A 23,607-nucleotide genomic window follows, 5' to 3' on the forward strand; every position below is an offset into this window, starting at 1 on the left:
CAGAGCTATTGAATTAAATGCACACACAAAAACACATTCAGTTTTTCCATGACCCACAACCAGTTTCACGCAGGCTTTTTTTTGTATATTAATTTTAATTTACAGAACATTGTCAAATTGCAATACATTTAGTGCAAATAACACTTCTGATGTACAACTTAGAAATATACAAAGTGTGTAGATTACTGGCAAAATATCAAAATTAAAAACACTAAATGCATTCTTCAGCTGACACGCTGCTCATAGATCTAGCAAAAACGATTATCTAGAGCTCTCCTAACCTCAAAACCCTTTTCTTCTAACCATGCAGATCTACAGATTGCAAAACTCCCAACTATTGATGGCATTGAACACAGTCTAAATTGAAATCTTGAGGTAAAATGATGTGAAATGCTGACTCTCCCTCCCACCCCACCCAGTATGATTTCAGGGTTGATAAATGCACATCTGGTGTCTGTACAGCAGAGAAAGCCAGAAATCCTGGTGTCTAAGGCATACTGGGGGTAGTTTATCAAAGTGCAGGAAAATGCTGCACTGTAGTGTGGCATGTGAAACGTAAAGCATCTGACTGATAACAAAGGGTGCATGTTATGAAATGATTATCCTACTCAACATTGTACAACAATCCTGCTTAAAAGCAGCAGGAGTAATTCATAAATCTGACACTCATAGGTCTGAAAATAGAGGGAAAAAAAGTATAGGGGGTACAAAATGGTTCCACTCATCTCTCAAGTTAAGAGAGGAATCTTCATATCAGACACTAGATCAGGCCAGTCCTTTGCAAATATCTGTCAGGAACAGTGACAGACACATGAAGACAACAGACCACAACTTAGCATCTATCTAACTACATCATCTGGATAGTTGAAAATATTGTCCAACACAAGTCAATCAGACTTAGTAAATGCTCCTCATCACCCATGTTATATATGTGTCCATTTCTGTCATCAAATTCAAGCATTTAAGAGTCAATTCACATTTCTCACAATTGATAATTATTTGAAATTTACTGTTTTCTCTGTACAATACATTGTGTCCACGGTGCTCTCTGAAAGCTACTTTATAACAATCTAGAAATATAAAGATTTCAAAGCTTTAGGCTCTGCCCCCCCATCAAACTGCAAAGAGTCATCACAAGAGGGACAGGAGAAGGCAAGAAAGAGGAGTGTACCACACTTCATCAGTGCTTTTGCTGTAAACAGCTGTTTTCTTTCCTCTTTCATGGTAGTTACTTCAGCAGCAGCAAAACAAGTAGCTGTAATACTAGTGATTAGAGCAAACCCCAAAAAAGTCACAAAATGTGTAATCATAAGAAATGTACAAAACAATTTACAAAACAAAGCAAATTAGCGGTAACAATTTGTAAACTGCTTAGGAAACTTTTGAGATTACAAACAATGGTGACAACCCATTATAAGATGATAACTGCTGATCCATTAGAGGCAAAAGCAGTTTCATCTTCAAGCAGCACGTCCTGATGGTGCGGTGACGGGTGAATGGGTCATATGAGCTTCAAGAGTCACTTCAACGTTGTGGTCTCACCAGCAGGCAACCTTGGCACCTCTGAAAGCCTGACACGAGGAGGATTTTAAATAAAAGCAAGAGAAAAAACAAAACAAAAAACATCTGAATTGAAATAATTACAGATTCTGTAGATCTACTGATTTGAAGTAATGGTGTAATAAATTTAATTTGAGTCAATGCTAGCCCTGATTTACAATGATGATGCAACACTTCAAAAAGATGCAAAAAACAAAAGTGGGAAAGGGACCCAATAAAACAAAAGATCCAGCAGCTACTCAGTGTGTTCTGGGTCCTGGTTACCTGTCTGAATTTAGAAAAGGATTGTCTTCCCAGCAGTTTTCTCCTGGACGTAGGAAGTGAAACGTTTGAGGAACTTGGGGTATTCTCTCTTGGCCACAGCTCTGAGTACTGATGCTGGAGCCCAGCCTCCTGGGTTTACTGCAGCCACACAGACAGAAAAATAAAGATATTTTAAAAAAAAGATAAAAATGTGAAAAACAGCATGTTCATGCCGACTTATGATGACAGCCAGTTAGTTCACACAGGTGTGGGGTGCCCTCTAGTGGAAGAAGGGGATTTAATAGTTATTAAATGAACTCTCTCCAACTGTCCAGCATCTTTGACAATAAACTGGCTCAAGATTTGTCCTGCAGCGCTGCTTTATGTAATAACCTCTTTGTCTGCAGGGGGAGAAGCTGCAGTCTGGACTGAAATCTCAAAGAAACAAACCTAGACCGTGTCATCTTTCTGTCAGACGTCAAAAAAAAAAAAGCTTCTGTTCTCAATGAGGAAAAACGTGCACCTTCATTTTTCACTTATTAACTGAAGATTATCACACAAGTTGTGTTGGCACATATATGTGCCAGTTCAAACAAATATTCAAGTCGTGTTTTTCTCTTCTGTCATCTAGAATATATAGTGTTGGGTTTTTTTTCATATACAGTGGGGGAAATAAGTATTTGATCCTTTGCCAAATTTGTGAGTTTGTTCACAAAGAAATGAACAGTCTCTAATTTTTAATGATAATTTCATTTTATTGGAGAGAGACAGAACATCAACCAAAAGTCCAGGAAAAACAAACAAAAAAAACCCCACATCACATACATGTTAAAAATTGATTTGAATATCATTGAACGGTATAAATCCCTACAAGGTTCTCCTGCTCCAGACATCCAGTGGCACAAAAAGGGGGTATGCATGGGGCGCCTGGGTGGCTTAGTGGTGAAGCCAGTGACCACATACACATGCCGCATTGCGGTGCGGGCGGTGCGGGTTCGCATCCCGTGCATATGCACTATATGCAATGCATAGGGGCGCCGCACAAGAGGGGGGCGCCAAAACGATGTGGAGAAAATATTTCTCTAGTTGCATTTTCTGTATTTAACAGCTGTGCATATGACATGATCAATAACAGAGGCGCGGCGCTGATTGGGCGCCCCTGTGCTCCTTCACCTCCCCTCCTCCTGTCCCCGTTTAAAGACAGTCGGTAAGTTATGTCATATAAGTCTTGTATTTTATAAGTCCATGAATAAGTGATCTGCACACATGAACACAGAAAATGTTGAGAGGATCCGGATGGTGCGTTGTGTGTGTGTGTGTGTGTACTGTTCTAGCTAGCGGTTGACTGCAAGGCTGAGGATTTCACCGCTTCACTTTGGGAGCTCTGCTGTCACTGCATTTAGCAGACAGGAGCCCGCCCCACGGACTCCGCACCGGCTAGATCGCTACTTTTATCGCTACTTGCGCCTGTATTATTTCACTGCAATTTACAATCTACCACAGCACAGGGAAAGTTCACAATGTGCACGTTTGATGTCCCTAAGGTCATGCGTGCACTTGATTTTGCGGCTACAGAAATCAAAATGACAATCAGCATGAATGAGGAGAAGTAAGAAGAAAAAAGAAGATCAAATGAAAATTTCAGGCATGATTTAACACGAGTGGATCATCGCTGACAAGTTTTTTTCCACGCCTCCACTGTCTGTGTGGTTTTACTCGCTGTGCAGAGAATGTCAGCTGTTATTTTTTCCTTACATCAGCTGTCGCCAACAGAACGATCACTATAACCACAATCTGGTGGCTTTTCTGCTAAGGGTACAGGATGATTTCAGCACACTGAGGCGCCAACGGACGAGGTCATGTACCATAAAATCTTGGACGAAAACCTTCTTCCCACAGCAAGAACACTGAAGATGGGCCATGAATGGGTCTGTCAGCATGACAATAACCAAAAACATACAACCAAGGCAACAAAATAGTGGCTAAAGAAGAAGTGCATTAAGGTCATGGACTGGTCTAGCCAGTCTTCAGACCTCAGACCTATAGAAAATCTATGGAGGGAGCTGAAGCTTTGAGCTGCCAAGTGGCAGCAAGGAACCTAAAGGATTTAGAGAGTTTCTGTGAAGGGCAGTGGGTCAAACCCCCCCTGATATGTGTGCAAACCTGTTGACCAACTACAAGAGATGTCTTGCTGCTGTGCTTGTAGGGTTTCTCCACCAAGTACTAAGTCATGTTTTGCTTGGGGATCAAATGCTTATTTCACTTTATGACATGCAAATCAATATATAATTTTTATGTAATGTGGTTTTTTTCTGGATTTTTGGTTGACATTCTGTCACTCTCCATTAAAATTAAACTACCATAAAATTAGAGACTGTTTATTTCTTTGTAAGTGAACAAACTTACAAATTCAGCCGGAAATCAAAAAAATTATTTCCCCTACAGTACACGTATGGACAGTCTGCATATTGTTAGTTTTACTCAAACTGATTAAAGGTTAGGGCTCAACCTCTGGCATTTATAGTAGGCTGGATTATAGTAGGATTGCTGTTGCTACACAGGCTTTGTTTTGCTGGCTGCTGGTCTTGCTTCAGGCACATATGCTAAGATCAAAACCAGATGGCCTCAAGAGGTACTTACCATTGGCAACATAGTTGATCTTACACATGATGTTGTCTCTGCTTATTTCTTTATCACCCTCTGGTGGGCTGACCAGCGTTTGGCAGATCATGGCAACATTGATTTTGGCACGAACACACCGGTTTGTGGGCTGAAAGTTAAAATAAACAAATGAATAAATAGTTTTTTCAAAAGTGCACGCAAACAACCCCCAAGCTAACACAAATCTTATTGTAGCTGAACTGACAGAGTAAGCTTAATACTGTTCTTCCATTTGCTCAAAAAAAAAGCCTTATTTTTTATTTTTTTAAAGGATCTTTGGAAACACAGAGGTTAATGACCTGAATGCATTACTACAGTACTTTTATGTAAATAAATATAAATACGCTTAAAAACAGTTTCTGTCTGACCAGAGCAGACTTAATGCTTAAAACCTCAAATCTAAGAGTGGACCTCATAATTCTCTGCCAACCATGACACAATAGCATAATTCATGCTGCGAAGACAGGTGGACACCAAGTGTTGAATTCTATATCCAACAATGCAAACACATTGTCATAATCTGCTTTTCTGTTGGATGTATATACACAAAAACCTTTGACCCCAAAGTTTTATTCAACTCAAACTTTGGTCTAGGTGGAAGTTCCTTATATTAAAAAAATTAACATAGTATAATGCTGGAGATACTGTAACTAGTCGGCTGTTTTGCAGGCAGGCGCAGACAGATGGAGCATTTCAACACTTGCCAGGAAAGTGCATGTTTGTGACACCAAACGGCTCCCTGAGTTGGAAATTTCGCCTGGAAAATTACTTGTGCGTTTATGGCAGCAGAATCGAGGCAGTAACTGTGAGACTGTCTCACCAGTCCTCCCTACTCTTGGCACTGCTGACTGACTGTTATATTTGGACTGTTCTACCATTCAGAGGCATACCAATATTTCAATACATCTGATATGTTCCTGTGACATTACCCTAAATGGACACATCTCTTCATCACTGAGTTTAGGCACAACAACATTTTTGACCCTACTCTATTGTTGAATGACATCAGCAAATTTGGTGATTAAATGAACACACGGTGGAAAACAGTTTGGTGCTGATAACAACACAAAGTAAGCCTCTGAGGGTTAATCTTACAGGGGCATCGTTGTGGTCCACAGAGAAGTTGCAGACCAGCCATGTGTCTGGGTCATTTTCATTTCTTGGTGGAATCATCCTGATGGCTGACAGATAGAGTACATCTCTCTGAGAGGCGGGCCACACTCTCTAAAACACAAGACACATTCAGCAGGCATTCGATCAAAAACAGGCTGTGTAATATAATTGATGAAATGTGCAACATATTTCAGCAAGGTCTAAAGGCACCCGGGACTCAGCATACCTTGTGTGTCTGGTAAACAATGATGGCATTATCAGAGAGCTTTTCCACAACATGGAAATTTTCAATGGTGGCTGTGGGAGGAAGAGTTCACATCAGGCCATGGCATTAACATAAAGAAAGTCAAATAATCTAGTTAAAATATGATGTGACAAAATGCTGATCTTACTCTCCCAGTCCAATCGGACTGCAGTGTCCCAGAAGTAGTGGCAGACCTCATGTCCAGTTACCCCCTTGACAGCATGTGTAGCTTTGAGGGGATCCAGGACAATGCCGTTCTCCTCCACTTCTCTCCTGTATACCTGTTACAAAAAGCCAGAGTCAGGATGCTATAAAGATACTCACAACCTCGACAGCAACTAAAAACAGAGGATTTTTACACACACACACACACACACACACACACACACACACACACACACACACACACACACACACACACACACACACACACACACACACAGAGTTTTAAATTACTTCAGTGAAGTATTTTTCCACTGTAGCACAAATAAACTACTATTGCAGTGTTTTTTAAAAAGTGAATGAGATTTAAATATTCACAGGAAAGAAGAGAAATGATTCATAAGATCATTTATTCTCTGCACACACCTTCATCTCTCCTTCTTCTACCACCAGTTGCCAGTTGGCATCTCCCCCCACCTCCTGGATAGAGTACGCCATGTGATTCTGCACAGTTTCCTCCACCTAAGAATCAGATATTAATTAATTCATATGTTAGTCTCCTACTGTTTTTAACCAACAAGGCATAGTTTGCTTGTCTTTGTTTTGTTTTTTTTTGTTTGTTTGTTTGTTTTTGGGGGGGGGGGGGGGGATTCACTGTATTTAGGGATCCTATGCTCACATTTAATCAACACACCTTCCACCTGTGCTGCCATTTTTTAAACAACATAAGAGGCATGAGAAAACTACTGGCGTGTTTGAATCACAGGAATGTCTTAAGCAAATACCTTATCCCTGAGCAGTAGCCAAATAAATATTAGACACTTGGTACTGCTTGGAGGTGTTATTCAACATCTCAACAATGTGTTAAAAATACAGTGCATAGCTAGCCTGTATTCATGCCTGTTCATGCTGTGGAAGGAGAAGAGTGCTGTGAGGAGAGGAGGCAGTGGAAATGAACCAAATTCCTGGCATGCACCAATAGACTCACTTTGTGGTGACCATTATGTGGTGAGGAGAACTCAGCCTATTCTCTCTGGAAATTTCAAATCTGAACAGGTTAGGTTTTTTCCTCACAGAACAATGTACAGTAAGCAGCTGTGTACCCTAATCCTCAAAGCACAGGAAACGTTAGAAAGGGGTTAGTAGACATGCCGTTGGCTCATGCTCTCTGTTATGTAAAGCAGCAGGCTGCTCTTAGTTGACCAAGCACAGTACCTGAGGGCTGAATCTGTGAATGTCATCTGAAGCACTGATTAGCTCGATCGAGGACAAGGAAGAAGAGTGGCTATAGGGCTGTTCAGCAGAGAGATGGTTGAAAAAAAGAAAGGAATAAACAACAAAAACTGAAAAAGACACCACGGCAGCAGAGCAGAGGACACAACCAACCACAACCTGCTAAAGTAGCATTTCATATGAAGGGTTATATAAGCTCTTGAAAAATATTGCAGTGAGCACGAAATTATTTTCTGAGTAAACGGGTAAGATGAGGCATTTTTCAGGTGTCAGCACCAAGAAGGAAGGCCACACTGGCTTCTAAGCTGACTTTGATTTGTCAAAAGCAAAGAAATGAGCAGCAACTTGTAGCCTTAAATCAGAACCAAGTAGGATAGGAATGGGGTGAAAGGTAAAGAGAAAATAAAAATATGCTGTGCACCTTGTTGGCAAATCTGTGTGTACCGATGGTGGAGTAGGCGTCGCTAGGAGAAGCCAGAGGTAGTCGAGGTTTCCTGACCTTCTCTGACTGGCACTGAGGGAAACGGTGGAGGAGGTAAGGTGAAAAGATCAAGGAGATGCACTGGTTTATAGGAAAAGACAAGATCTTGGTATGCAACTATGCTTAAGAAGCATTAAAAAAAAGGCAAATTAAAGGTGCATTTTTTTTTTTTTTAACTGTGCAAATAAAAGCTAGTTTAGATCTTCATCACACCTGCTCCTCTATCTTGTCTTGTCTGTCCAGAGCAGCTTCCACAGCATCAAAGAACTCCTCTTCATTGATCAGACTGTTGGGTCCCTCCTGTGAAAAAGCAATAACAAGCACACAATGTCAGAATTTTTTGGATTCCTGTAAGAAAAGTCCTGCCAAGCTAGAGAATGGTTAAAAAAAAAAAATACATTTAAAAAATAACAAAAAACAATTCCTTCTGCTGTCTATTTTTTTCTAATCCATTTAATTATCTGATTTAATCGTGCCTCATAATCTGGGCCTCCATAGTGTGACTTTTTCTTCAGTTCACTCAAAGCAGACCTGTAGGCATCTTCTACCTTCCTCCTCTTCTCCAGCTCCTGCACAAACACACAGATCAGTTATTAGGGTACGTTTACCTGTATTGAAACATTAAATAAAAACATGCAGGATGCAAACAAATACCCATTAAACCCACACTGAAACCTGAACTTTGCTTGACATTATTTGACAGAGAACCATGTGACAACTGTCCAATGCAGACGGAATCTACTTTAAATGGTTTTTAACCTGCCTAGACGGGGACACCCCCCCAAAAAAGGGTGGGATTTCTAGTCAAGCCCATGAACTCCTGTGTCCTTTTTACACAGGCAACGTTCTCACCAAAACCAAACAGTTTTTCCAATAATGAGAGGACCAAAATACACCATTTCCTGTTGTGTGTTATGTCTTACTTCAGACAATGTTCCCACCCTCATTCTCATAACACTGTCAGGAGTTTTTGTGTGAAAACATTTCCCACCGCCCCAGATTCTGTCCTTAAATAAATACGAAAATGGCAGGTTTAACTATCACATTATTCAGCCATGTGTTAAACAAGTTTTAAATATAATGGCACCTTTCTGTGTCTGTAATGTTACTTGGCCAATACTGTCATTTCACACAAATAATCTATAAACAACAGAGAACTGAAGTGGTAGGACTATATTCCAGTGCCGCTGTTATTATAAAATCTGTCACTTAAAATAACAGGAACAGTAACTTACATGTCTGTGAAAGTAAATGAATAAAAATACAATCTTACGTTCCATGCAATTTCAGCTATACTAAAACTACACAAAAATGCTTCAGAAAAAATATCATTAGGACAGTTTTTGCAATAAAAAGCAGTCAAACTGCAGCAAAGGTGCTTACAAGTAAACTATAATACAAAGCAACAAAGCTCTAAAGAAATATTATTAAATGCAGAAAAAAAACAGACAAAATAACAATGAAACAGAACAAAGTGTAAAGGGAGGTATAGATATATTCCAGAAAGCACTGCCCAAAAAAATAAAACAGCACGTGATACTGCTGTCAGCTGCATATAACCACAAAAGTGACATATACAGAGACCTACTGTAAAGAAATGGCTGCAGGTCTGCAGAGGTATCCATTTTTGTGTCTGGTGTTTGAGCAGCTCCGTCGTCCTCCTTTGTAGCGACCACTCTGGCAAACTTTGCCTTGAAGTCAGAGCACTCATTTTTTTTAACTTATGCTATGTACAAGTAGGTGTGTCCTGCTCCTCTGTGCGTTTGCTCTGTAACTATTTCTACTTCTTAACTCCACATCCAAAGATAAACTTCACATACATCACCAAACACTGATAAAGTTGAGGTAGTTTCATTCAGGTAGTCTAAATAACTGGAAACACTTCCCAGCTTCTAGGGCTGGGCAGGAGCTCACCTGCCCTACACAGGAAAGGGAGGGGGGGAAAAAACTGGTTTGACAAGATGAGGAATACAGTGAGCTCTAAAGAGCGTTCCTTTAAAGACACCGACCACTCTCTGAATATTAATGAATAGAAGAGTATTATGGGAACTCTGATGAGCAACATGCCCGAGCACAGTCTCCAGTCCCCTTTTGGACCGGATCAGATTTGCTTTGCATTTACAGCAGGCTGAAGTACTAAACTACAAAATATACTGCCAGCAGTATATTCCATAAAGAGACTTTAATATTTATATAAAGCACAAGAGCAGAATCCCAGAATAATGAACCACGTAACATAATACAGATACAGACTGAAGAACAAATAAAGACTTAAAGATGAAGCTGAGGATTAAAAAATAATAAAAGCACTTCAAAACCTCATCCAAGTCTACACTATTTATTCAAAGCTATGTATTTAAGAGAGAAACTGCATTAAATCATCGTCTACCCTTTCCAAAACACCTTTTAAAATTGTAAATGTTGCATCACCTTAACATCAAGTCTAGACAATGGAGTGTTGCACCACAGTCTCAAAACAGAGCCCAAAACATAACAGTCAACTCTTTAAGGGAAATGGAAGCAACATTCAGCTCCTCAGTCAGCAGCAATACCCACAGGAGTGGCTGCAGACACACCCAAAGGAAACTTTACTCTAAGTCCAAAGCCATACCTTGTCCAGTCTCTTCTGCCAGCTGTCCTCTCGTTTCACCATCAGCTCGATGCAGTGGGACAAGGTGGACAGGATGCCTGCTGTGGTGGCTTTGAAAGTGATGGCTTCACCCTTAAAGTCGATCCCATTAATACCTTTAGGATTGGCAGGCGAAAACACTGCCACAGATGGGAAACACCAGCAAAAAAAGATAAACAATGCTGTTCACATTGATACTGAATTTGTTATTATCAAGCCAAGTAATGCAATGGAGAGTCAAACAGTATTTACAGGTAGACTCACATTTCTCTTTGCTGCCATTATTGTTGTGATTATATTCGCCGTCGGGTCTCGCAGAGGTAGGGAAGTCATCGTCATCGTCCTCTACTACTGGTTACAAAACAACAAGCGATCATAGTTTTCTCTTCCTGTGCTGTGGACATGCATAGTTTTTAAGTGTATAATTTAATACTTTAAAACCTATTCCATTACACCGACTAATAACTACACTCCCACAGGTAACTGGATATTTGTAGGTAACATATCGCTTATCTTCTGGAAAAAACACAATTAGGATTATATTTGGATTGTAATACAAATTCAATAAACAGAGTAGAAAAAGAGCAAAAAAAAAAGATTGGCCAGAGAGTTTGAATCCACATTATGCTCCGTTAACAGTTATTGATTTCTGCATCCTTTCTCAATGAGCCTTACCAACTCTCATGCTGCATGAAACAAATATATATATAAAAAAAAAAGAAAGCTATTCTCTGTAAAAGCTCTGCTTTGCCAGTAAACAACAAAAGCCAACTCCCCCACACTGCTCTAGATATCATATTTGTCACAAACAGAAGCAATTCAAAACAAATATAACTCTATTTGAAGTAAATCTGATGCTAAACAAGCCTAGTAACTGGTGTGTTTAAACCACAAATTACCTCTGTCTCTCTGAAATTCATCTTTGGAAACGGCATCGGCACAAGAGTCAAAGTACTTCTGCAGGGTGTCCACTTGTCTGCACAGGATATCCCGGAAAGTTTCCATTTCTGCAAGTTTTTCACGCAACCTGTGCCCCTTCTGCACAACAGAAGTAGAAGAGATGCAAACAGAAAAATCAGAAGCAAAGTTGACATCTTTAGCGAGATCTTTCAACTTAGTCACTGGGGACTATGCTTTACCTTAAAGGAGGATGTGGACGTGGAAGACAAGGCACTAGCTGCTGAGGTGAGCGACAACATGGAACCATGACGCCTCAGACTCGTTTCTGAACCGTAACCGGACTCAGCCTGCAGTCCAGGTGCGTGGGTATGTGGGAGGACAGCAAGAGAGACACAAAACAAAAAAAAGGCGAAGAAACAAAGAGGAGGGAACAAAAGATCACTAAAGGCACACAAAACATTACACAATCTGCAGTATAATAAGAAAGCCTGATGCTTTCTCATCAAAGCTAGATAGAGGGATATCAGTTCCTGAGTAATGCAATGCTGGACCAGAGCAGGACCCACACCTACATGGAAACACTCCCTCACAGTCTGCAGAGAGGGGCCGAGGCTGACAAAGAGACATTCAGAAACCCAGCCTTAAGGCCTGATACCTGGTGGCTGAGTAACAGTGGAAATAACTTAAAAGGTACTTAAAAAGTACTCTAGTCTAGACTTCACAAGGGTTTATTGTGACTATTGTTCTCACACATATCACAATAGTGATATGTGTGAGAACATGCAGTGTACCGTTTCATTTTACATGACAAGACTGATTTATGAACAGTACTCAGGGAGTGGCAGAAGTGCCATTTGTTCTGCAACGGCTAACTGATGACTTGGGAATTCCTGGAACTGCAGATTTGGAGAAATGAAAGATATTTATATAAATATGTAATATAATTTATCAATCCCAATTCTATGTATGTGTGCACACCAAGCCGACAACACCAAAGCAATATGTCGTAGACACAGTTGTTAACAGTTATCCATACAGACAGCAAATTCATAACCCGCTATTAAAATCTCTTGTTTAAATGCGTACCTTTTCTTGAAATTATTTTCCATAAATCGTGATTTTTGTCATGGCGGTGATATGTTTTAAAGACTCTCATGATTTCCTAAGGTTTAGTCATGGCTTTGTGTCTAATTAACAAGTGGCTGCAAGCTATTTCTGTTGTGCAATTGGCATGCAGAAAAATTTCCTAAGAGCAGTGAGTAAACTGAAGAGGGATCAGCTGACAGTCTCGAGATAGCACCCACATATAAGTTCCTCTGCTGTAATATCCCACAGAGTGACAGGCTGAGAGAACTGACACAGCAGCGAACAGGTAACGATCTAAGTGTTTATGACCATAGCAACAGAAAACTCACAATCAATCAATCAATCAAGAGACTGCTGTGATATTAATGCTACACTTATTGCTTCATAGTTGCATGCTTTCTGCAATCAGTCAAGCTGCAGTTTACATCTACATCTGTTTGAACCTGACCTTTTAGTTAGAAAATGTCATTACTTCATATATTTATCGGAGATGTTTGTCTAAAATTTTGTCACAAACCTTTTTCCAGCAGCCATTCTTACATGAATCAGTAGGTTATTAATAACATCAGAGAAAGTTTATACTGTTTAGGTACAGAGCTTTAATTTATGGGATTAGTATAACCTGTGTTTATGTACTATTTCATGTTAAAATGGCTGCTGTGAAAACGTTCACATGTGAATTCTTGAATTATTTCCAAAAAGGTGTTTTGTAAATTCTAATTACTCATACTTGAATCCAGGAGGATACCTGTGCCAAATATGAGGAAATTTCCTCAAGCTATTTCCGAGATATAACATTTGTGAGAACAAGCTGGACAGACAATCTCAAAACACAGTAAAACTGACACATTTAAGCATTTACGTTGTTCAGTTTCACAGCTACACAAACAGTAGATTTAAGTAACAAGCAGAAAATTTACTCAGGACAAAAAATAAAAAAACAAAAAACCCTGACACACTGAGAAATACAAATAGAGATTTGGACAGTACCAAAACCAGATTCATATTAAAAAAGGATCCTCCCCTCTGCCAGATACCAACTGATTTGTAATTAACTGTTTACAACATTTGCTTTTTCAAAGACACAAGTTCAAAAGAGCAACAATACAGCACCTTTACGTAACTAAACATTACAACATTAATAAAACTACACACTGTAGTAAGACAGACTACACACACAAACGCACTAAACGTCCAAAGTCAAAGCAACTGCTTATTTTAAAACAATATTCTGCTTTCAAGCCGGCTGTAACTGGATGGTTGCATCATAACACAAAATTTTAAAATAACATTATATATTATATAAAAAAGAGATTTTCTTCCATTTCCCTCTGACACTGAAGCAAGATGCAGGTTGCTTTTCAAATAACAACCAGTGTTGAGTGCTTCAAGTACAGCACGTCACCCCGATGGCTCCACAAATATCAATGATCAGATAACTGCCACAGTCACTGTATCTTTTGAACACTTTCTCAAAGAGAGTTTTAAACACACTGATTTTAACGAAATCATCCCACAGTGCATTTTGTGCTACAAAATGCAAAAATGTATGACTTCTTATTGAGAATGCCAGTCACTATACACTGAAGAGTCGATGACCACCAGTCAGTTTAAAAAAATAAATAAATAAATAAGGATTGTCAACAAAAAGCATTACGATATCTAGGGACAACATCAGCTAAAAAGAAGTATTTTATTTACTGTTTTTTTTTTTTATGTGACCAGAGTACAATACTAGTTACTGAAACTGGAAACTGGATTTCATGTGTTAATACGATAATGTGCATAGCATCAAAAATCCAGTTCTGAGTGAAATGTGACATCCTCCTCTGCTCCACTTAAAGTAAACCCACTGCTTGTTAAGGCTTTCTAAACAATGGGACTGCACTAGAAAAATTGTTTTCAATCTAAAATGTATTTATTCTCTCTTTATTTAATTATCTATTATCATCCCTTACACTTTTGTATGGATAACTGAAGTTTTTTATTTTTTTTTACAGTGCTGCTAATTTGGTACAAACAGGCAAAGCAGTAAAGCGCAATGAAGCAATGGAAAGTCCAACCTGTGACCAGAGACTGACATCTTTATGCACCCGGTCAGCTGCATGACAGCCATGCAAACTGAACACCCACTCATTCTCAACTATTGAAATGGCATCCTGAGCTGAAGGCTTTGTAATGTTGATGAAATGAGGGAAAGCAATGACCGTTAACTTCCTCAGAGAACTTTTACTCATTTGAGGTTATTGCTTCTTTAGAAAAATACATCTCAGCACACAGCTATGCAGTTTAAGCCTAATTTCTTACAAATAGTGACAAAAGGCTGACATGCAGTGAAGTTCAGTGAAGAGGCGAGTTCTTCTTATGTCTTAATTTGAAACACTGCATGCAAGTAAAATTTAATTCATGCAGTATTGCCAAGGGAAAAGATGGATCACATTATTTTTAATGCCATAAAAACTGGCAGAATAATTAAAGACTTCAGTGATGAGTGACAGGGAGCAAGCAGCATGCCAAAGTGCTAAAAGCCCACCATTCGGCCATTCCAACAGCCAAAGCAGAGCAGGACACTGCGGCAGTCCCGGCGATTTGCTGGCCCCAACATGGCCAGCTGTTTCCCCAACACTCCCAATGTTGTGACAGTTCAGAAGCTTTAATCCAGTATTCCTGTTTCCCTGGACACACCTCACTAATAAACAAAAGGGAACAGGAGGAGGTGGAGAAGAGAAGCCATACAGGCTTTAGCTTAGCTCATCAAGTAAAAGAACAGAGCTACAAAAGAAGCAAAGGAAGAACAGAGAAAAGCAGTAATTTCCTCCACAGGGAGCAGAGGAGAGGCAGACACTAGCTGCTCCATGAAGCAGAATAGACGGTCTGAGTCGAAAGAAGGAGTCTTGTAATTTTTTTTAGTAGAGCGAAGCGGAGTCCAGTGTCGGTCAGTCCTTTACAGTCACACACATGGGCTCCAAGACACAAACACATACATGCACTCCACTCTCGCTGCACACATACATCAACAGACCACACACCCTGATATGTGAAACCTTTTCCTCTTGTCCGTCTTTATGTCCGGCATCCATCACTGAGCAAGCAACCGTGACTGTGTGTGTTTGCATGGAAGAGTGAGAGAGAGAGAAGGGTAAAAATGAAGGGCGCATGCATGTATGCATTAGAGAGAAATGCAAGCTGTCTGGGGCTGTTTGTGTAATAAACCAATAAAGTATGGGTGGGCGAGTGAAGCAGCCTACTGTATGTTATGACAGAGAGAAAGAAAGAGAGAGACAGAGAGGCAGAGAGTGGGAGGCAGGGGATAATACTTGTCTGGAGAGCTTTACTTCTATCTACTTGCCTCCTTTTGTCCCTTCACATCTCCTGGTAAAGCTCAATATGGCCCAGTGAAGTTTAGACGATCCCCAAAACCATCCCAAAGAAGTGGTAGCAAACCCCCAATTAAAACACAGTAGGTATTCTCCATTCCCTCTTATGTCACCCCTCTGAATGTTCCTAAATGGATTGGCCTTTTCTGTGTAAAGGAGAATTTTGTGTGTCCCTCTTGATTTTTGTTGCTGTGAGAACTGGCGATTAAACAAATGTATTATTCATCGCCAGCTGCACTTAACGTCCCTACATTTAGCATGACTTTTCCCACCACCAACACAAACACACCCACACATAAAAACAAAAATGGAATTGCACAAAAACTGTTTTACCTCTAACCAGATAATTTTGTAATAGTGATATACATATAATAGTTATTTGCCTTTGAGGCATTTAAAAGTTGAAATCATTACTCAACCCATATTAAAACAATTAAAAGCTGTTAAATAGTGATTATTAACTTGCCCTGTATCACTGTATAAAAGTGGCACAAAAAAATTAATGCTACAACAACATAAAAAGACAACATTCAAGGATTTCAATTAAAATGCATTAATTGCTATCACGCTGATCATGAAAAGATGCTGTTATGTGTGAGTATGAGCTCTACTTAAAGAGATTGTTTTCAGTACTGGGACTAAAAAAGAACATAGAAATTAAAAATTTATATTTACAGTACATGTTTTAGCATTTCAGCAGAAAAGTTAGTGTACTTCAGTTATGGCCATCTTTGGTCATGGAACACAGACTAAAACCATATTGCACAAAGTGTACACTGCATAATGCAAGTCCGCCTGTCTCCATTTGGGAGCAGTACAAACACTACCTACAGTACTGCTGAGGTGGTGCTGCATCACACTCACTGAGGTTAGTGTAGGTCACAGTCCAGACATAACTCTGAAATGCTCTCACATTGTCGTTAATGGAGTGATGACCTCAGGTCACTCACACCTACACTAAAAATGCCCAGCAGGACTCAAAGTGAGCCCACAGAACTCTTCAGTGGAGAAGCGAGGCTTATGAGTATTCATGAAAAAGTGAATGTTTTTTGTATTTTTATTTGGCTACAATACGAACAATTATAAAAACACGTCTATTAAATTAAACATTATTTTGGCACGGACCATGAAATTAAGGTCCTACAGATGTAATGCACTACAGTTTTCCCATGAACCATTACATACACTGTTAAAAAAGAAAAAGAAAAAAGGCAATACTCAATTATCATAGTACAACACAAAGGCAGACTTGAGGAATATCAGTCTGTCCAGTTAGGAAGCATAAGTGATTGATCTGCGGTTCAAATGAAAGTGACAACAGGTGCACGGGAGCGGCAACGAGACAACCCCTAAAAAGGAAATGGATTTGCAAGTGAGGGCCACAGACCATTTCTCTCTCCTTATCCCTCTTAACTGAGAGACTAGTCTCTTTGTCACTACTGCTAGCATGAGAACCATTCAGGTTGCCCAAGTACTCCAGCTCCTTCAGGATGGCATGTCCATATGTAATATCACAACAAGGTATGCCGTGTCTCCAAAAGTGTGGAGGAGATACCAGGAGACGGCGTGGTACAAGAAGAGATCTGGATAGGGTTGTAGAAGGTCATCAACCCAGGAGCAGGACCAGTATCTGCTCCTTTATCCAAGGACAAACAGAAGGAGCGCTGCCAGAGCCCTCAAACTGACCTCCAGAGGGTCACTTATGTACACGTTTCTAACCAAACTGTCAGAAACAGACTCTAGGAGGGTGGCACGAGGGTCCAATGTCCTTTACTGAGACCTGTACTCACAGACCAGCACCGTGTGAGCACCGTGCAGCTTGAGTAGCTTTTGCCAGAAAATGCAAGAACTGGCAGGTCCTGTGCCCCAAAGCAACTTTAACAATTTTGTCATCCGCCTTCACTAAGCCTAACAACTACAATCACTCCAACTGCTGTGGTGCCACAATGGTGGTTATCAACCCAGTAACTCAAACCAGGTTTTTTGGAAATAAAGCTTTGAGCTTGTTCAGATAAAAGAGACAGCACCGCCTCCATTTGACCAATCAGAAATAGGCTGGACAGATGAGGTTCACATTTCTGACAAGAATAAAAATACAGAATCTTAAAGAAATACATGGAATTTAAAATGTATAATTGGCCCTTTTTTCTTAAACTTTATTTGAAGCAAGTAAAGAACAAGTATAAAAATAGTAATTTTTTTACTTGAAAATTTTTTAAGGTCTAATCAACTGAGACAGATTAACCACTAGCTCCTCTGAGAATAGATAACACTTAAATGATGCTTCCCAGGGAAAGTTTAGAGTCTTCAAAAACTAGAAACCCTTTCTTCACCTGCCGACTGAGCTCCATGAAATTTTCAAGAAATTTAAATGCAATTTTATGGAAAATTCACTGGTCAGTAGCTGGTGCTTTTATACAAATTTAAAAGGCGCTATAATGAACAGAGCCTACAACAAATCAGGTTAGGTGTGCAGTGAAAATATAACCTTTGCCACAATACTCAATGTTCCCTGACTAACCCCAAAACATGCTTCCTGTTAGAGGCCTCAGGTCATCTGTGTGTCAACAATCTAAAGTCATGTGATGTGAGGTTACACACAGTCCCAAGCTAATAAACCCAAGGTCCAAAATGCCCCACCCCCACCCACTGCATGTATGAAACTAAATGCAACCTTTTAGACACTATGTGAACCACATCCAATTTGCTTTACATACTTTATATTGAGAAGCCATGTATCGTTAACTCAATGTTCTTGCAGAGTAAACAGCTGCCTACTATGTAACAACATGGGATATCCCCACTTCAGGCCCTCGCTCTTCAGATTCCTCACATTCCCAAGGTAAAGGGCTCTGTGTGTGTGTGTGTGTGTGTGTGTGTGTGTGTGTGTGTGTGTGTGTGTGTCAGATTCTTGCCCTGCCACACCCAGCTCAAAGAGACATAACTCTCTGTTCTTAAAAAAATAAAAATAAACAAGCCCTGACCCCAAATTCAACTTGAATACTGAAAAAAAAAAAAAAAAAGTGAATAATTCAAAAAACTACTTTTTAAATCATTGGTCCAACCAAAAAGGACCAAATATTTACTGAGACTTAAGAAGCTAACATAAAATTGCATAAGAAACACTGTCCTGATTCTTGAAAACCCCCAAGCAAAATAATAAATCTCTGATGATGGCAGAAACTGAAATCATGCTCACCAAGAGTATCAATTAATTTGTCAGGGTAATGCAGCCTGCTTGCAAAAGTAACATAAACCCAAGAGTCAGTATGACAGGCAAACATAGATGTAAAAAGAAGCTAAGACAAAAGATTCTAAAAAATATATACTAAAGAAAAAAACCAAACTGCTCACCTTATGTAGTTCTATCGACTCAATCCACTGGAGCCTGTGCTCGGGATCTTCGGCTCTGAGGTACCAGACGCTGTCGTTCACGCTGACATCGAAACGACACTCGTCAAACTCATGAGGCTGCACAGAGAGAAGACAAAGCCCAGGTATTAGAGTGCATGATTCAGAAAACAATGTAACAAAATATTAGAACACCAAAATACAAGTTTCAATAGCATTTTCCTTCAATTAACAACATTTCTGAGGAATGGGAGCAAAATCCTGCTTTGACACCTCTCTCTCTGTAGCAATGGATTACTACCAGTGACACATTCTGGACACACATGGACTTAATCAGTCACAGAAATACATATGCCGTGGAATAAAGAGGAATTTTAATTAGAAACTGATGTCTCAAGCCTGCTCCTGCTGTCGTAGCCCTCAACAACAGTAGCAGAGCAGTTCTACAGAAAACAAATCATTCCAGCATACCGTCGCCTGACCCCGGGGTCATCATAAGATGTCGTTCTATTTATCAGCCAAATCTTCCAACTATTGCACTCACACATTCTACAATGCACCCCACCCAGCTCCAACCACTGACCGCCTAAGGCACCCAAACATGTGCAACAAAGAATTCCCTCGTTTTCCTGAAAGTGGAATTTGCTCACAGCTGAGAAGAGCTCTGCTTCGAAAAAGGGTCAAACTAAGAGGTAACACACATTGGACTTAAATTTCTCTGTCCCCTCCCCCATTTTTTCTCTTCAGCAGCATCAAAAATACAGCTGCTCTGTCAGCTGACAAAACCGTTTAGTGCCAAAGTTTAATTAGATTTGCTGAATGTTGCTCATGTGCTGGCTCATTTGCAGCCACTCACAACAGCAACATCCAACTCCAAGGCTCAGCCAGCAAAACTTTATGCAACACTGTAGTAATGCTTTAACGCTGGCACTGCATTTCAATTCAGAAGTTGTATATTTAGAATGGAGACAAGATTTAAAAGTACAACTTAAAAATGATTTCTATGACCCCCTAAATGCTTTTTACTCAAACAAAAATCAGTGCCAAGGTTTCCCTCAGAAATGAATGGACATGAAAAATGTGCTCCGGTTTTAAATGTTCACTATAAGGTGTGTGCAGTGGTGCAACTTTGTGCCCATCCAGCCATGATTATAGCTTAGAGAAATGCAGTTTATCTTGCAGTGCTGCATCATGCACAGACCATAAACCTTTGCTTCACAATGAAGTTTATAACACTTTCGTTCTGACTGTAACGTTCTCTTCCCCGCTTGCATATGCACTGCATTAGCTTTTTTGTTTTTTTTAATGTGTAAACGTCTTCAGTTTTGGTAAACAGTCTTATCAGTCAAACTGTTACCAGCCACACTGATAGCATCTGACCATAACTAAGACTTAACTTCTCCTTTTATATGACATCTTAAAACAAGCGTGTGCATCAATATTTATACTGATAATTTTAGCAATATTTGACACAAGAAATATAAATATTAAATATTACTTAGATTAGCCTTTAAAAAATTATAACTGATGGGAAAATGCAAAGGCACGGACAATCGCTGGGAGCTTCTGATAACAGAACTTGTCTCCAAATTTTTAGACTGTAACACTTCTTGCACATTGTACCTCTGTATGAGGACAATCTGGTGTTGGTCTTTGCTTACATGGTGTGTAACAGTGTGTAGCTGTTACAGGCGTGCTAAGAGGCAAAGATTTGTTTGTGCATTCCTGAGTCCTTAGACACAGCTTTAGGAAAAAAGAGGCAGGGGAAAGTTTGGGTCATATTGCCCTAATTACTAGTGAGGATGTGTAATAAAACTGTACATTCTTGGTTTGGCAACTGTAGTACAATTACAAAACACTCATACTCAATTCAGGTCTGCACAAGCACAGGAACTGGTATTATCTTCCCACCAATAAGCAGCGAGACCTCACTGTAACCTTTTTAAGCTTTACTTTTAAACCATATAATCCTTTTGAACAGAACTGTGCAAATCACAGTAAAACCACCTGTTTGGCCTCTGTACTTGGTTGGAGAGAGAGCAGTGAATATTTAACCAGGGTGTGGGGTTTCAGATTATCTCACTAACAGGAGGCCAGCACAGGAAAAATGCAGGTCCAACCTCTGCTGTATGTGGTCAAAGCTTACATTTGAAACCCTGGGCAAACACTAATTTCTAGTAGATAATAAGGGCCAGGCACAAATGATAGTGCTGTGATCACTGAAGCAATATTGCCTTGGTGTGCCAAAATATCTATCTGTAATCTTAATAACAGCCTCAATACTAGTTAATATTTACCTTTCTCCCTTAAAGGAATATGGACAGTGTGTCCCAATAACAAGAAAAGATAGGATCAAAACACTGAGACCTGCTATAGAGAAGCAACTCTCCTCTAAGAGGACTGAAGAAAAAAAAAAGAGGGTTCATCTTATTAGCCCTCACCTACCGAAATGCTGAACAGGTGCTAAGCTCGCTGTGATGTGGACAGGGTAAATACTTACTGTGATGACAGCCTTACTGAGGCACAGAGAGCCCCTGCAGCCGTACTCCCGCTCATCCTCCGACTTGTAGTAACTCAAAGTATTGTTTTTCAACACAACCCATCGGTCCTGCCACCCGTGTATGTAATTTGTCCACTGTAAACACACAAGACGTGCAATATGCAGTTACACAGCTGCAACGTGCACTCAGGAGATAATTTCTTGCAGCAACACTTTAGCATGGAAACTAATTAACTTAAAGTTACCTTGCTTAGGACGCCTCCAAGCTCCAGGGGCTGCCCGGATTCCGGGTCCACATCCTCATCCGAACCGGACGATGAACTCTTCTCGGACATTTAACTCCAAGTTTTAAAGAAAAGTTGAATCTGATCGTATCAGCTGACCCGCGTAGCTTGACGCTAGCTGCTGGATTAGTTGTAGTTAAAACGCGTTTCCAGAGAGCTTCTTCAACTTACACTTAACGTCGGCAAAATAACGTTAATTGGCCATTAACGGAGGGTACAAAACAACGTCTATATGGCGTTAATATCTCTTAGGTCACTGACAGACCAGAACCGAGCTAGCTTGTCTGGCAACAAGCTATTCTGGGGGTGACAGCTGGGTCTGATTTTCCCGGATTTGCGGGCTCTGTTTTGAAACTGACGTCGAATACTACAGAGACTAGCTAACTTAGTTAGCGGTAGCATCAACGACAAAACTAGCTAGTACTAACTTAACTAACAACTTGTGGTTGCTTTCGTTAGCGATCTTAGCTGCAGTCCAGAAGCTCCTGCTCGACATGGGAGGCCTTCGGGAAACCGCTAAACATCAACTTCCATCTAAAAAAAAAAAAAAAAAAAAACACGACGAGCAGCGCACTGTATCTCTGCTGTGGTTCCGCAGTTCAGTTAGCGGCAGCTGAGGACTCTTCCTTCGGGTGGAGGGGCGGGGGCGGAGCCGCGGCCACGCGTTACTGTGTACGACCGCCGCTCGGGGCCGAGCCTGGGTGGTCACCCCCAGACCGGAAGTTACTCATGTTACTCATTTTAAATAAAATTAAAATTAAATTAAATAAATAAAAATAAGCATTTGTATTTTTCATCAGTTTTTGATTTTTTTTCTAGGTATTATTTAGGTATTATATAGGTATTCATAATGTGAGTAATTTGTGAAAGGGGAGCTTAAAAGCCATTACAACCCGGTTTTAAATGTTTCTATTAATGATGTGCTTGTTGATCAAGTCCATGAGATCAAGCCTCTCATTGTGTTTCAGTTTATTTCACTAACAGAAAACTAATTAGCGAGATAAATTATTATTATAAATTATTTGTATTTTTGAGAATATGATTGTTACAAAGACTCCAGTTATTTTATACAAAAATATTTTTGTATAAAAATGTCAGTGTAGACAGACATGATTATTCTATGAGACTGGTCACAGGAGCAAGGTTTTTATTACCTACAGCAGGAATAAGTTTAATCAAAAGGCAGTTTTATATCGGATTATAAAGGAATGGAATTCCATCCATCCATCCATCCATTCTCTTCCGCTTATCCTGTTCAGGGTCGCGGGGGGAGTGGGGGGCTGGAGCCTATCCCAGCTGTCATTGGGCAAATTCGTTGCAAATAAAATTAACACAAGAAACCAGAAAAACTAGCTTTCAGCAACTTTTAAATCAACATAATTTTGCCATGACTACGTCTGTGGTTTCTTTTGTTTTTGTTATGATATTACATGTCTGTGTGTATGCTGTTATAGTGCACTGCCAAAGTGTAAAGAGAGAATGGCTGCTGCATTGCTGCAGCTAATGAGGATCCTGACAAACTAAACAATAATACTTTCTAAAGCACATATAACGCGTTACTGTTGTTTGAGTTGGGCTGATAAATGTGACTAAACTGACAAAACCAAGAAATTGTTGTATATTTTAGCTGTGCACTGTATCGTTTATTATTTCATCCATATTTTTTTTTTATATGTAGTGTAGTTTTAATGACATATTCCTATGTCTTTAAAGCAGGGGAATTTGCAAGAAAAATAACAGAAACACTGACAAAAAACATCCAGTAGCGTGCTAAATTAGTTGA

At 39.8% G+C, this 23,607-nt stretch overlaps 1 protein-coding gene across 3 annotated transcripts; it reads right to left on the bottom strand.

The window, feature by feature from the left end:
• Positions 1-71: 71 nt before the first annotated feature.
• Positions 72-22,521, bottom strand: LOC115785604 (collagen type IV alpha-3-binding protein-like). 3 transcript variants are annotated; one of them, XM_030737360.1, is made up of 18 exons: positions 21,786-22,521; positions 21,541-21,675; positions 19,044-19,160; positions 11,466-11,573; positions 11,226-11,364; positions 10,591-10,677; positions 10,309-10,466; positions 8,174-8,266; positions 7,911-7,997; positions 7,638-7,730; positions 7,199-7,276; positions 6,410-6,505; positions 5,970-6,102; positions 5,804-5,874; positions 5,560-5,688; positions 4,444-4,573; positions 1,825-1,962; positions 72-1,571 (listed from the first exon to the last, which is right to left on the bottom strand). In XM_030737360.1, exons 1-17 carry the CDS (start codon positions 21,873-21,875, stop codon positions 1,835-1,837), a joined length of 1,872 nt encoding a protein of 623 aa, XP_030593220.1. In that variant the 5' UTR covers positions 21,876-22,521; the 3' UTR covers positions 72-1,571; positions 1,825-1,834. The 3 variants fall into 3 exon arrangements, with proteins under 3 accessions (XP_030593220.1, XP_030593221.1, XP_030593222.1); XM_030737361.1 differs by having other exon boundaries at positions 73-1,571; positions 10,591-10,674; positions 21,786-22,520; XM_030737362.1 differs by lacking the exon at positions 7,199-7,276 and having other exon boundaries at positions 74-1,571; positions 21,786-22,519.
• Positions 22,522-23,607: the final 1,086 nt, after the last annotated feature.

Source organism: Archocentrus centrarchus, chromosome 9 (assembly GCF_007364275.1).
Source record: "Archocentrus centrarchus isolate MPI-CPG fArcCen1 chromosome 9, fArcCen1, whole genome shotgun sequence".
Classification (NCBI taxonomy): domain Eukaryota; kingdom Metazoa; phylum Chordata; class Actinopteri; order Cichliformes; family Cichlidae; genus Archocentrus; species Archocentrus centrarchus.

What these genes read in the sequence shown, in the direction of transcription:
- LOC115785604 (XM_030737360.1), bottom strand. Translation starts at nt 21,875, where the DNA reads ATGTCCGAGAAGAGTTCATCGTCCGGTTCGGATGAGGATGTGGACCCG. An exon ending in TTCACAGATTCAGCCCTCAG is followed by an intron (nt 6,506 to 7,198) that starts GTACTGTGCTTG and finishes TCTGATTCTTAG; the next exon opens with GTGGAGGAAACTGTGCAGAA. An exon ending in TGGACCACAACGATGCCCCT is followed by an intron (nt 4,574 to 5,559) that starts GTAAGATTAACC and finishes TTTAACTTTCAG; the next exon opens with CCCACAAACCGGTGTGTTCG.